The sequence below is a fragment of the Etheostoma cragini genome, chromosome 10, assembly GCF_013103735.1.
Source record: "Etheostoma cragini isolate CJK2018 chromosome 10, CSU_Ecrag_1.0, whole genome shotgun sequence".
NCBI lineage: Eukaryota > Metazoa > Chordata > Actinopteri > Perciformes > Percidae > Etheostoma > Etheostoma cragini.
Window position 1 is genome coordinate 16,002,769 of NC_048416.1, and position 12,838 is coordinate 16,015,606.

General features: G+C 39.5%; 1 protein-coding gene across 1 annotated transcript in view; it reads right to left on the bottom strand.

The window, feature by feature from the left end:
• Window positions 1-802: 802 nt before the first annotated feature.
• Window positions 803-12,838, bottom strand: part of LOC117951605 (dedicator of cytokinesis protein 2) — a 93,053-nt gene continuing 81,017 nt past the window's right edge. Inside the window, exons 35-50 of the mRNA XM_034883379.1 lie at window positions 10,875-10,973; window positions 9,765-9,875; window positions 9,031-9,120; window positions 7,413-7,517; window positions 6,712-6,853; window positions 6,297-6,378; window positions 6,068-6,152; window positions 4,811-4,897; window positions 4,424-4,600; window positions 3,861-3,944; window positions 3,617-3,754; window positions 2,963-3,090; window positions 2,511-2,715; window positions 2,243-2,348; window positions 1,631-1,779; window positions 803-1,060 (exon numbers count right to left, since the gene is read on the bottom strand). Of these exons, the coding sequence (XP_034739270.1) occupies window positions 998-1,060; window positions 1,631-1,779; window positions 2,243-2,348; window positions 2,511-2,715; window positions 2,963-3,090; window positions 3,617-3,754; window positions 3,861-3,944; window positions 4,424-4,600; window positions 4,811-4,897; window positions 6,068-6,152; window positions 6,297-6,378; window positions 6,712-6,853; window positions 7,413-7,517; window positions 9,031-9,120; window positions 9,765-9,875; window positions 10,875-10,973 (1,851 nt within the window). The 3' untranslated portion in view covers window positions 803-997. The remainder of the gene's footprint in view (window positions 1,061-1,630; window positions 1,780-2,242; window positions 2,349-2,510; window positions 2,716-2,962; window positions 3,091-3,616; window positions 3,755-3,860; window positions 3,945-4,423; window positions 4,601-4,810; window positions 4,898-6,067; window positions 6,153-6,296; window positions 6,379-6,711; window positions 6,854-7,412; window positions 7,518-9,030; window positions 9,121-9,764; window positions 9,876-10,874; window positions 10,974-12,838) is intronic.

Genomic DNA, 12,838 nt, shown 5'->3' on the forward strand with positions numbered 1-12,838 from the left:
TTATCTGATGAGCAGGTGTCACCTTTTACGGCAGCCTCGGCCCCAGTGTATAAATGTGTGTGAACGGTGAATGTATCCTGTATGATGTAAAAACGCTTTAGTTGTTAAGACTAGAAAAATGCTATATAAATACAGCACATTTACTCAGTTAAATGTACTTAGGTGACATTTTTCAGTAAATTGTTGAAGTAGGAATTAATGAAGCATAACTTTTACTTAAGTACATTTTTGGAGAAAAAGCTATAGTTTTGTGATGACATTGCAGAGATGAAGACTATATACTATATATTAAACTAGAGCCAGAAGTTGATTAGCAACAAATGTCAAACTATGAATTGATTCAAATTTCTAAATAAAAGTAAATGGTTGTTCCAACGCATACACCATATCCAATATGATTGGAGAAAATACATATTAAACAGTTTCTCCTCTTTGTGTGCACAGAACAAATGCTGTAGCAGTAACAGTGGCCTCCACAGTTTGTAGCTCCCTGTTGTTTTTTAATTCCTACCTTTCTTTTATTTTGTTGTATCAGCGCCAAAGCTTTTTTGGCAGCCTTTCCGGTTTAAAGTCCTTTGGAAGGATACAACAATCTTTGTGCTTCATCAAATGATTATTTTCCCATTAACTTCAGTCAGTCAATACAATGCTGAAAACCGTATAATAAAAAGCTTTTCCATCAGGCATGTTGGCAGGATGGTTTGTGGTTGTTCATTCTGGAAGAAGCAGAATTGATTTCAAAGCTGTAAAATGGCATTTCTCAGCTTCACTGGAAATCATTTAAATTACCAGGAAAAAAGTTATGCCACAAGAATAGTCTTTATTGACAGGCTAAATCAATCATGTTAAGGCAACAGCAAAACTGAGACAGGCAGACAGTGAGTGAGTGAGTGAGTGAGTGAGTGAGTGAGTGAGTGAGTGAGTGAGAGCGTGTGTGCGTGCGTGCGTGCGTGAGAGCGTGTGAACTAGATAGAAAATAAAAAATAAAAAATGGATTTCAGAAATGATTGGCACTGTCTTTGGCTGAATCACTGGGCTTCACATCGTCGGATTTGGAGCTCTGTTGAAACATGGAAACAATCATAATGTAAACACAAGGTTTTACTAAGCTAGTTAAGGGTAAAAATGACTAAAAATGATTTTACTTTGGAATATTGTGTTGGAGTGCAAATGTTAAAAAAATAATTTATACACCGTAGGTTTACATTTCAACAGTGTTTGAAATAATCTAGGTAAGATTTTGGGGAAAATACTTATTTGCTTTCTGGCCAAGAGTTAGATGAAATGATCAATACCACTGCTCCTGGCTCATCTGTACAATAAATATGAAGACAGCTAGCTGCCGGCTGTCTTAGCACAAACACAGTATAGTATTGTTTACTATTGGACAGAGCCAGGGAAACTGTTACCTCCTGTTTTTACTCTTTATGCTAAGCTAACCAACCCCTGTCTGTAGCTTTATATTTAGCACACATACATCGGAGTGGTATCTTCCATCTTCAGTCTCGGCAAAAAAGCAAATCAGTGTATTGCCCAAAATGTAACCAATTTATAACAAAACTGTAGTTCACATTCTTGTATTACAACGTGATGTTTCTTTTTGAAACCGCATTAAACCTGTTGGGCTCACCATGGACTTGAAAAGGAGGTTAATGACGCCCCTTGAGCGTCTGTCCGCTGTTCGATCAGAGGTCACACATACGGAAATGCTCTTACTGTCCCTCCGGGCTCTGGCAGAGTCCACCTCCTCTGCTCCCCCCACCACCGCCAAGGACAGGCCTACACACAGAAACAACTGAGGACTTAGTGTTTGTGTCTCACTAATAATCAGCTTACAATGAAAATCTCTGCTTCCTTCTGCAGCCAGACCATTTAAAGTGACAAATTGTGCTCTTGCAGCTGTTCTACTGATGAACCGTGTGCTCTGGCAACACCGGTGGTACTGTGTGTATGTTTAGTGCACAGCTAGCCTTGTCCAACAGGGCAGGGTGCCAGAGACATCAGTGGTTTGGGGTTTGGGGCACTATTTTTAGGAGCAGGGTTATGTAACTTAAACAATGAGATATGAAACTGCTGCCCAGTTCTGAAAACATTGCAACTGACATGACCAATTCACCAATTTGCCACCTTAAATCAGAGTTTGTGTTAGGTCAGGCTGTTACTGCTGTTACATTTCCCAGTTTGCCATTTCTTAATTACAGCACACTATGCAGCACCATGTTCATTTGTGCACGTTACTCACCTGTGATGGCTGGCAGGGATCTGGAGTTGGCATTGGTCAGCAACACATTTCCTTCATTCGGCTCAGACAAGTTGGTGTCACTGCGGAACTCCTGTTTCTTGGACAGCTAGAGGGAGACAGAGATCACACAAAACTCAGCAACAGAACTCCCATAGATCCTCAGCTCTATTACTTAAACTGAATTTCTTCCCGTTCTTCCTCTCTTTCTATCCTCATATTTTATCCTCTCTCCTGCCATGTTCTATGTCTCACTTAAGATCAATCTCACCCGTTTGCAGTCCAGTGTATTCATCTTTTCTCTTTCCTCTGTGATGAAGATCATGCTGCTCCTCTTCTTCTTCTTCTTACTCTTCCTCAGTTTGACCTCTGCATCGCCCACCAGCACCACCCCCTCCGCTGCCCCTCCACTCAAGCTGCCGCTGGAGCGCGGCAGGGTGGAGGTCCAAGAGGTGGGCGACTCAGGGTTGAGGTCCCTGGGAGGAGGCAGGAAGGGTTCGAGTAGTACATTAAATGGGTAAAATGATGGTTTTTCATGTCCACGTTGCTCTAGAGTGAATTTTCCATGAAAAATGCATCTTTGCAGTTTTAGATGAGATGTATGGTTGAACTCATGTCATTCATTAGAACACATTAAACACGTTCTTGTAATAGATGTTGGGGCTCTCTTTAAACTCTAAGGTCAGGTAAATGAATCTTGCAACACATATGTGTGTATGCTACCTGTCTGCATGGAGCTTGGTTGGAGTCCCACATTCTGATCCCTGCAGGGAGGAGATGGAGATGATGGACTGACGAATGGAGCGCAGCATGGAGCGAGGACGAGTGGACTTCCTCTCATCCATTTCCGGCTGGAAATAGAGTTAAACATTATAATATATATATACACACAATATCCATAGAAATAGACAAAACTACTAGGATAGTACTTTTCATAAACAGTGAAGGTGAAACAAAGCAGAAGTACATCACTAGAAAACGCAAAAAAAAGCAAAAGCAAGTGAAGTTACTTATAAAACAGTACATCACACTCCAATCATCATTAGTTTAATCTCTCCTGAAGGCCCAAGCCAATTTAGAAGTTAATGACCATACTTCGCCCCAGTCAGACCATCCAAACTATGTTCTGGTTGTGGAGAAATTTAAAGGTACAAATCCCATTTCAACACTACACCCAAGAGGCTTTTGTGAGTACTTTGATCGTTAAAAGTGGCCTGGGTCAGCTAATTTGCGGGATCATTAGCTCTACCACAGTGACTGCGTCACGCCTTACAAAAAGAAAATGTTTTGGATTACAGAGAAAACATGTTTTAGTAAGTCTCTCCCCATTTTTTGTCTCACTTCTCCCTCTCTCATTCTTATTCCCGCCGCTCTTACCAGCTCTCTCACTCCGTACTCCTTCTCCACTTTCTTCTTCAGCTGTTTGAAACACTCCTCCATGCGCTCGTGGAAAGGACGAAGGTCATCCATTACTCTCTTCCCGTGGAGAGAGATCCCTCCACCCAGTAATGGGATCTACAAATAAAAATATTGAATGTTAACAGAACTTCCACATGAAAGCAACACATTAACTATGTGGTGTGTACGTGTGTCGGAGAACGTGTGTTTGCGTGTTCAGTACCTGCCATGCGATGAGGTCTTTGAGGCGTAGCAGTTTATCTCTGTCCTCTGGGTGCTGCAGATTGTACTCTTCGGTAAAGAAAGCCTGATAAAAGAGGAAATATTAAAATCTAATTCAAAGAAATGTGGGTACACGTTTGAAATGCCAAGGCCTTTCCACCCACATGTGCACTTCACAGGCCCGCTGATCTTATCCTATGTAGGATGTTGACTATTAACAGTATTTGTAGTTAGGAATATACCATACTCTAACAAGTGCCTTGCATGTAATGTTATTTGTAAATTTAAAGTAATTTAGCCTGAGGAGGTGATCCAGATTGTAATCCCTGAGGCCCAGATAGTCTTCATACAAAAATAAAAAAGCGTCACTGAGATGGGGAATCTTAGGTACAATTCTACACAGTCACCAGGAATCAGTACTTGTTTAGATAGGAAAAAAAGTCACTATAAAAATAACGAGCCAAAATCAATGTAAAGTTGTTAAAGTCTTACTAACCCAGAGCAGTGTATTTGCGAGTTGCTATACATTGGAGAGGATTACTGGGCTGATTCTTTACAGTTTACCTTTTCATACTTGGCAAAGCCGCCCATGACTGCTGGGTCCACGATGCCATTAAGCAGCATGGAGAGGGGGTTGATGGGAAGGGTCCAGTCAGCCTGGTATTGGTTAATCATGGTCAGAATCTTCTCATTGGTGGACTCCATGGTCTCTATGGCGTTCTCCAATGGAGACAAGGTAGTCTGGACGGAGTATCCAAGTGGTGTAAAGAGCAGAGAGAAGGAGGAGAGAGAAAGGAAAAAATGAGGGACGGAATAAGGGAGGGAGGTTATGAGGGTGGGATGTGGAAGATAGAGAATACAAAATTCAGTGAAAGAGATCTGGAATCAGGCAATTTCCCATGACAAACATGCAAGTCAAACATGGAGTAGAAACCCCGCCCACAAACTTACATGTTTCAAATCAGTAGCCTCAAACCAGCGCAGAATCCCTGGCAGCTTATACACAGTGGTGAAGGTTGTGCGTTCAATCCACATAGACTAAAACACAGAAATGGAAAGGAGAACAAAAAAGAAACAATCAGATGTGCTTTTTTCCACTTGTGAATATTCATATCAAGATATCTTGTATTCAAGTCTGAACTTTTTTAAGACACTTGAAGTCCTGTTCAGATGTTTGCTGTAGTGGAGTGATTAATGGTAAATGTTGAAGAATAGAATATCCATATCCAACATTGACAAAATATAACCTCTAAGCTTTATAAAGACCATGTGGGGGAGGATGTGTCACCATTATGTGTTTTTTTTCTTTGTTTTTTTAAAACATAGCAGTCTTTTAGCATTATTTGACCCATTCTCCCTTTGCTCAGGTACAGAGATGTAGGAGTCATTGTGGACTCATATATTTACATATTTACATCCATGAAAGTCATTACTTGTTTGCTTTTTTAAAAGTTTTTTGGGGGTATTTTAGGCCTTTATTTATATTGGACAGCTGAAGACATGAAAGGGGAAAGAGAGGAGGAATGACATGCAGCAAAGGGTCGAACCCGCGGCTGCTGCGTTGAGGAGTAAACTTCTATCTATGGCCGCCTTCTCTATCAGGTGAGCTACCCAGGCGCCCAAAGTCTTGTAGGCATAAGGTCATTAGCAGGTATGAAAAACAGGGCTTTTCTTTTTTTTTGTTTTAGGTTGCAACACATTTTATACTCCTGGTACCTACTACTGTACACATACATTCTCTGGACCTTCTACTTAAATGACTTCCCAATAACTTCCCATTTTCTGTAACTTTTGTCCACTTCAATTCCAATTCCTACAATCAATATTTTACTCAGAAGATGTAATTCTCATTGGTGTAAGGAGAGTAAATCAGATAACTATAAGAATAAATATATCTCTTAGTATCAGAAGACAAAAAAATCCTCCCTGGGAAAAATAATCACATCCCTACTTTTTCCCACCTGTCCTGCATAGGCCTATTTCTTTTTTATCTCAGTGTTTCCATTTTTTTTTTGTTCTTTACTTTTGTTTTTAAATACTAGGCACTCTCTATTTTTGTATTACCTGAATCTGAACATAACATGATGTTTTATCGTATAAATATACCACACACTGCTGTTGAATAAAATCCTATTATTTTATGGAACAGGAACTCATTTCTTTCAGACTGATAATAATCTTTTCATATAAAAAAAGTACAAAACTTACAACAAACTCATTGTTTGGGTCCACAGGTCCTTTCCTCACCGGTCTGGAATAGTGAAAACGCTGCACGTAGTTGGACTTGTAGAAGCTGCACAGGGTGTAAGAAGAAGGAGAGGAAGAGAGAGGTTGAAGTCAAACAAAGGGAAGAAAAGAAATAATTTACAATAAGGGAAATGTAACATCATTAAAACTGCCTATGCTGTTTTAGAGCACGTAATGCTATTTCACTGACTTGATAATCTGGTCGGGAACAGGTTTGTTCTTCAGGCGAGGAGGAATCTCGAGGACAGGCTGCACTGTGAAGCATTGGATATCTGGTTCAGAAACACTCAGGAATAAAACATCACTACATGTTGGAGGGTGTCAACATCCCTGTGTCAGAATGTAAAAAAAAATCTGAATTGAGGGATGTGTCAGACCTCCAGCAGCTGGGTTTTAATACACAGAGGTGGTAAAGCAAAACACACAAAAAAGATTTATTGAGATTCAGAACAATACCGTCTAGATGAATAGATCTAATACACAAAAATGTCTTGGTATGTTTTTATTGTGTTTCAGAGTAAAAGGTCCCATGATATTTTCTGTTGGAAAAAACAGGATCTTATATCAGCAACCCAAATACTTTGTATCTGCTGCCGGAAGGATACACTGCAGAGGAGAGTTCTTGATGTCGTCTCCTGGCATGGTGGTCATGTTGAGGCGCACGGCGCTGGGGAACTGACTCATCAGCTGGTTCTGAAAGTCCTCCCTGCGTTCGTACTCCTTGCCACGGTGGATAAACACCTTGTTCTGAAGCCATAGGAAATGTACTGGTGTTACTAATGATAATTATTGAGCCCTTATTTCTCCTGTGATCAACACAGGGACACTCTCTTTTTCTGATTTTGACGTTGTTCAATAGGACACTGCATTTCTCGAAGTGGGCCTAGGCTTATAGTGGGCCTATCCTTTCCTTTTACTGCCCTGAAAAAACAGAGTCACTGACTTTCTCATATTCTTTACCACAGCAGCTAAACACACATAATGAATATACTGTAGGAGCTTTAAACAATGGGATATCTTATATCTGCAGTTTGTCAAAATCCACTAATCCACAAAGTTCCCAGAAGGTATTTATGTCCCATTCTGTAAACCGTCTTGCTGGTGTGTTTAGAAACCTGTCCACTGTTGCAATTTTAAACAACTTAGCTTCAGTGCTGATAATGGAGAGAAAATGTTGTTATGACCCCTGTATACAGTACAAGGAAGGGATTCAGGGATTCAGAAGGGATTCTACGTCTACTACGGAAAGTGAGAACATTCTTTTTGTAATGCTTTTATTTCCCCCCCAACAGTGATAAACACAAACCCTGAGGAATGGAGGGTAGCCCTGTCCATAGTAGCCCACTGCAAAGTAGTCCGGTTTAGGCCTTAAGATCTTCATAATGTTTTCATAGAACTTGGCTTGTTTCTCCTATAGATAGATATATAGAGAGAGAGAGAGAGAGAGAGAGAGAGGGAGGGAGAGAGAGCATGTAATGTTAACTTACAGTTTTTAATACACTATCTGACCAAACAAAAACGCAACATCCATTTGGAGAAAATAGTGTCAGTGCTGTAGAAGCAGTGAGAGAAGCATGTCCTCACAGTTTACCCTGTCATCTCATTTAGTCCTTTACTTCATGTGTTTTTCATGTTTTATTGTCTTTGTTTTCTTTCTTACAGATTTAGGATTATATATATTAATATATATATACACACACACATACAGTATATAGTTGTACATAGTAGTTTTTAAATGTATACATTTTAGTTTACCTAAATAAATTCTATATATGTAAAGTATGCATGTAAGTATTCTTTTCTTATTATCCTTGATGCTTTGGCAATATTGTTTTTCTGACATTCATATGCCAACAAAGCAATTGAACTTAATTGAGAGAGAGAGAGAGAGAGAGAGACAGACAGAGAGACAAAGACAGAAAGAGAGACAGAGGATGTTCAGGGGAGAGTTTCAGAGATGTGCACCATATGCAGCCGTTGCAGTTTTACCAGCCTGTGCCAATGACAGCGCTACCCTCAGCAGAATGCTGGGCCTTTGACGGTGATAAATGTAGAAAAACTAAAGTGCACGGCAACCAAGGGCAATATCTGTCATTTATACAACCACATACATTTGGCATTAGCTAAGAGAAGCCACTGCTGCAGTTGTATAAAGAAAGAAAGAGAGTTTTCCATTGTTTGAAAAAGTGTAATTCTCTGTGGGGAGGTGAGAAGGGTGAAGAGAAGGTGGTGGTAGATTTGGGCATGGAGCAAATCCCTTCTGCTGTGGTGTCAAAGCAAGCAATCTCAAAAACAGAAGAGTGGTTGAGAAGACGAAGCAAGAATGTTTCTGAGGGGTTTGGCATTGAGTATTCACACATTTGGGGTTATATGGTAATAGTAGAAGCTCAAACCACAGTTCTTCAGAACTTTACACTTGAAGGACTTTAAGTGTCAAATAAGGATTCATTTTTAAACATGGATGGATAGCTGGTAATATGTAAGGAGTGCAGATGACTAATGTATTCAGGAAACTGCTTATTTGGAACACTAGTTTTCGAGGTTAAGGAAACTGTGTGCAATGTATAACTTACACATTGGCTGCCGGTCAATTAACATAGATTTTGTTTTACGTTAAAGCCATAGACAACTATTTGACCAATGTACAGTACATATTTTATTTCCTTTACTCATATATTTAATTTAACAAGGGCTAGCTACACAACAAGTGCATTGGAAGTGAGCTACTATATGTTGCTCCTGCAATCTCAAAACTTGAATAGATTTCCTGAAGTCTCTCCCTTTCCTTTAAATGCTGTCTTCCACCTAAGAACATCTCCAAACTCTATAAAGGGAATTTAGGGCAGAAGGAGGAGAGAAATACAGAAAACAATGTGAGAGCATCATTACTGTGCAGAAGATAAGGTTTGAGAGTCATGTATTACCAGTCTCTTGCTGAGTAACTCGTAATCAAAGATCTCGTTTTCGTACTGTTCAGCTAGTTCCTTACACAGAGTGATGGCCTCTTCCCACATCTAAACACACACACACACACACACACACACACACACACACACACACACACACACACACACACACACACACACACACACACACGGAAAAAAAGAAGTGTCCTTCATTACACTATAACGCCATCTGCTAATAAATCGTCAGGAGCAGCTGTCGTGGTGGGAAATCATCTCGAGAAAATCTGTTTTCAGGTCTCTGAAGAGTGGAGGAAAATGTCTCTTTCAAGGCTTCAGAAAACATAAAGCACTCAGAGACAACAAAGTGAATGTGACCCCAACGTAAAGCACAGAGACTATAACTGCATGAGAATGCAACACTGTTTCATCCTGAAAACTTACTGAATGTTTGATACAGGAAAGGAATATCTTCCAAAATAAAGGTCTGTGCATTGACTTCTGATTTTATGGGTTATTGCTCCCCCCCCCAAAAAAAACAAAAACAAACCAAAAGTGTATGATGAGTATTGTGATTTCTTTATCGTTTTGTGAAAAGAATTCAGAAAGTTATGGTAGTTTTCCAACTGTCGTGCTAAAATTATTATCCAGAATAAAAAGCTTTACTTTAATTGATCTTGGAGCATTGATTAACATTTAAAATAATCCTTCCATTACTCTATGAAGGCGGAGTTAGGAAAGTGAAGCATGCTGACCTTGCCCTTGTCAAAGTAGTCGATGATGGTGTCATAGAGAGTTTCTTTGAGCTGCCGCTGGGTTTGGGAGCCGTGGGACTCAAACTGAGGGTTGCACGTCTCATCTAACCACTGGAATGACAGGATGGAAGATAAAAACATGGAGGACAGGACAAAGACAAAAAAAAGAGATGTGGGATGTATAATTTTGGAATCCTTAAACTATAGTATATACATCAAACTATAGTATATACACTATATATATATATATATATATATATATATATATATATATTGTATAAAAACCGTTACAGACAGACCAACTTTGTTTTTAACTGTACCATTTATCATTATGTTGAAATAAGCGGGGAGAACAACTTAACTTAGAGGTTCTTTGTTGTAATAAATCAATATTTAGCACCATAAGCAGTGTATGCACAAAAACAAAAAGCATCATGATCAGCATTTTTCATAAAAATGATACAATAGCTAATCTTCCATCTTCAAATAAACAGAACATTCACTTATAAACCAAACAGAAATTGCACAATAATCTCCACCACTAATTTATATTTATCGGAGCTGTTCTATCTGCTTAGGAGAGAGGGGAAGAAGCATGCTGTCTAACACAGACTGCTCTCTCCATTAATGTGAAACGGGCAGGACAGGATTGACACTGGAGATGAATGGAGATTATAAAAATCGTTATAGAGTTCAACTGCTTTGATGTAATGATACTAGACGGAGAAAGGAGGAGTGATGCCCCCGTTCCTCTGTCCCTCTGAGTGAGCTTCTAAGTGTGCCATAAAAGAGATGAAGGGACAAAAGAGGTCATACACAATCAGACACAGACACAGACGCAGACACAAACACACACACACACACACACACTGGAAAGGAAGGAAGTAAGTGGCCAATGCCATGCCATAAACTAACTTAATCATTTGGAGGCTAGAAAAGTAGTAACAATTTATCAGTTAATAAAAAACTCATTTGTGGCAGAGAGACAAGTAATTAGACAAAGCAAGGCACTGGTTCCAGCATTAAAATGACAAAATAGCTCCCTATGTGTATGTGTGTGTGTGTGTGTGTGTGTGTGTGTGTGTGTGTGTGTGTGTGTGTGTGTCCTACCTTGAGCAGGCGAGAGTGGAGGAGCAGTGTGTAAGCTGCCTCAGTGTAATTTTCACCCTCCAGATGAAGGTCCCTTAACTTGTAAAGGTACCTGAGCACACACGTGTACAAACACAGTCACAGAGGTCATTTAATACACAACTTATACATCACTCCACTAGATGCCACTGTTGGGCAACTTTAAGGAATTTAAGCATTAATCACTAGTGTGTCACTGCTAATCTGTCTCATGCCCACACAGACACACAAACACCTGTACATACCCTGAAATATGTACACAAGGTCGTTCAAGAGGACATACATGCAAACTCACAAAAGGACATTTTAACGTATGTCTTTTTAACGGTCTGGCAGATGTTGTGTAGCCCAATAATGTTATAAGCCCAGAAAGGAGGACAAGTAACACTGGGATCCTAGTGAACATCTTTAGTTAATATCATTTTCTGTATCTCCATCTGCAGAAAACATTTTGTTATAAGGCCAGAGACTGGACTTTCTTGCTAAAGCAATGACAATGACAAAGCAAGAAAGAAGTGGCTTCTACAGTAGATTGACTTTTTAATTAAGCAATCCTGCAAAACTGTTTACTTTATCTGGCTAAATATCGAATGGTGCTTTCTTTCTTTGTTTAACCTCATCATTTCCTTTTTCCTCTAATTTTTGACCAACCAATCAGAATCACGTTATGTTCAGCCTGTTTTATTGGTTGGGTTAATCTGCACCTCTTGACTATCCCTAGTTGTCACTTCTGCTCTTCATCCTTAATGTTCTTCCTCACCTTCTCTGACTCCACCTTTCCCTCTCTTCCATCCTCAATCTCTCAGCATCTTTTCACAAGGAGTGCTTAAATTGATTCATTGCTGACGTATTTGTCCATAATTGTAAAAAAAACTTTTTTACCCCCTCAAACCATCACATAAACTATTACCTAATTCCACACTACGTCCAAATTCTAAGGTCCAGCCAAATTACTGTACTCAAACAGTATGTAGTATGTTCACCTAGTAAAAAGTGTCAAAATTACTGGAAGTACATTCATAGATAACAGTATACATACTAACACAACTCGTAATTCTCATGTGTGCTACACTGTAATACACAGAGGGAATATAGGTGGTACTCAAGGCTGTACAAAAATAAAATAGTATATTCTAGTAAGAGAACTCCACAAAAGTCTCACAAAACAAAAAATTAAATATTAAATGTTTGATAAACCACTTTGTAAAATGACAGTTTAGTGCAATAACAGTAAAGAAAGTTTGTGTGGTTCTTAATTCTAGTTCTTGTAGACTATCTGCAAAAACAGTATACTATCAAGATTAGCATTAAGTATCTACCATATAATTAATGCAGTACAAAGAAATAGCATATTCAGCATAAATACTGTAAGCAATTAAGCTGTAAATGTAATGGTCCATAATTCACATGCTGGACCATAACATAATTGGTTTGAGGTTTTGTTATCCATGCGTGGCCTGAGGTAATACAGCTACTGTGTAAGATAACATTCTGGCTTATTATATAGCACATAAGTAATGCTTTAATACGTAATCTCAATAAACCGTTTGTTTGTTTGCTAACGTCAACTAGCAAGCCGGCCAAAAGCTAAAAGTACACTCCACAGGGTAGACGGAGGCAGCTGATCAACCACAGAGTTGAGCTCCCATTGACACATACAGTTAACTAACTACTTATGTCCACAAGCCATCCCCAGAAATGTACCGTGGGACCAGAGGGGATCTGTCATCTGCCATCTCTCTCTCTCTCTCCTGCCATCATTCTGTCTTTCTCTGTCTCTTCACCTCTCCCTCCCTCGCACCAATCATGTTTCTCTTTCTCTCTGCTGGCCCTCTAGTCAGACCAAGTGCTGATCCTGTGGATTCTGACATTAATTCAGCAGGGCTCATATAATCCCTTGTCAGATTATGGAGCCGCATGCACGTACGCACGCACGCACGCACGCA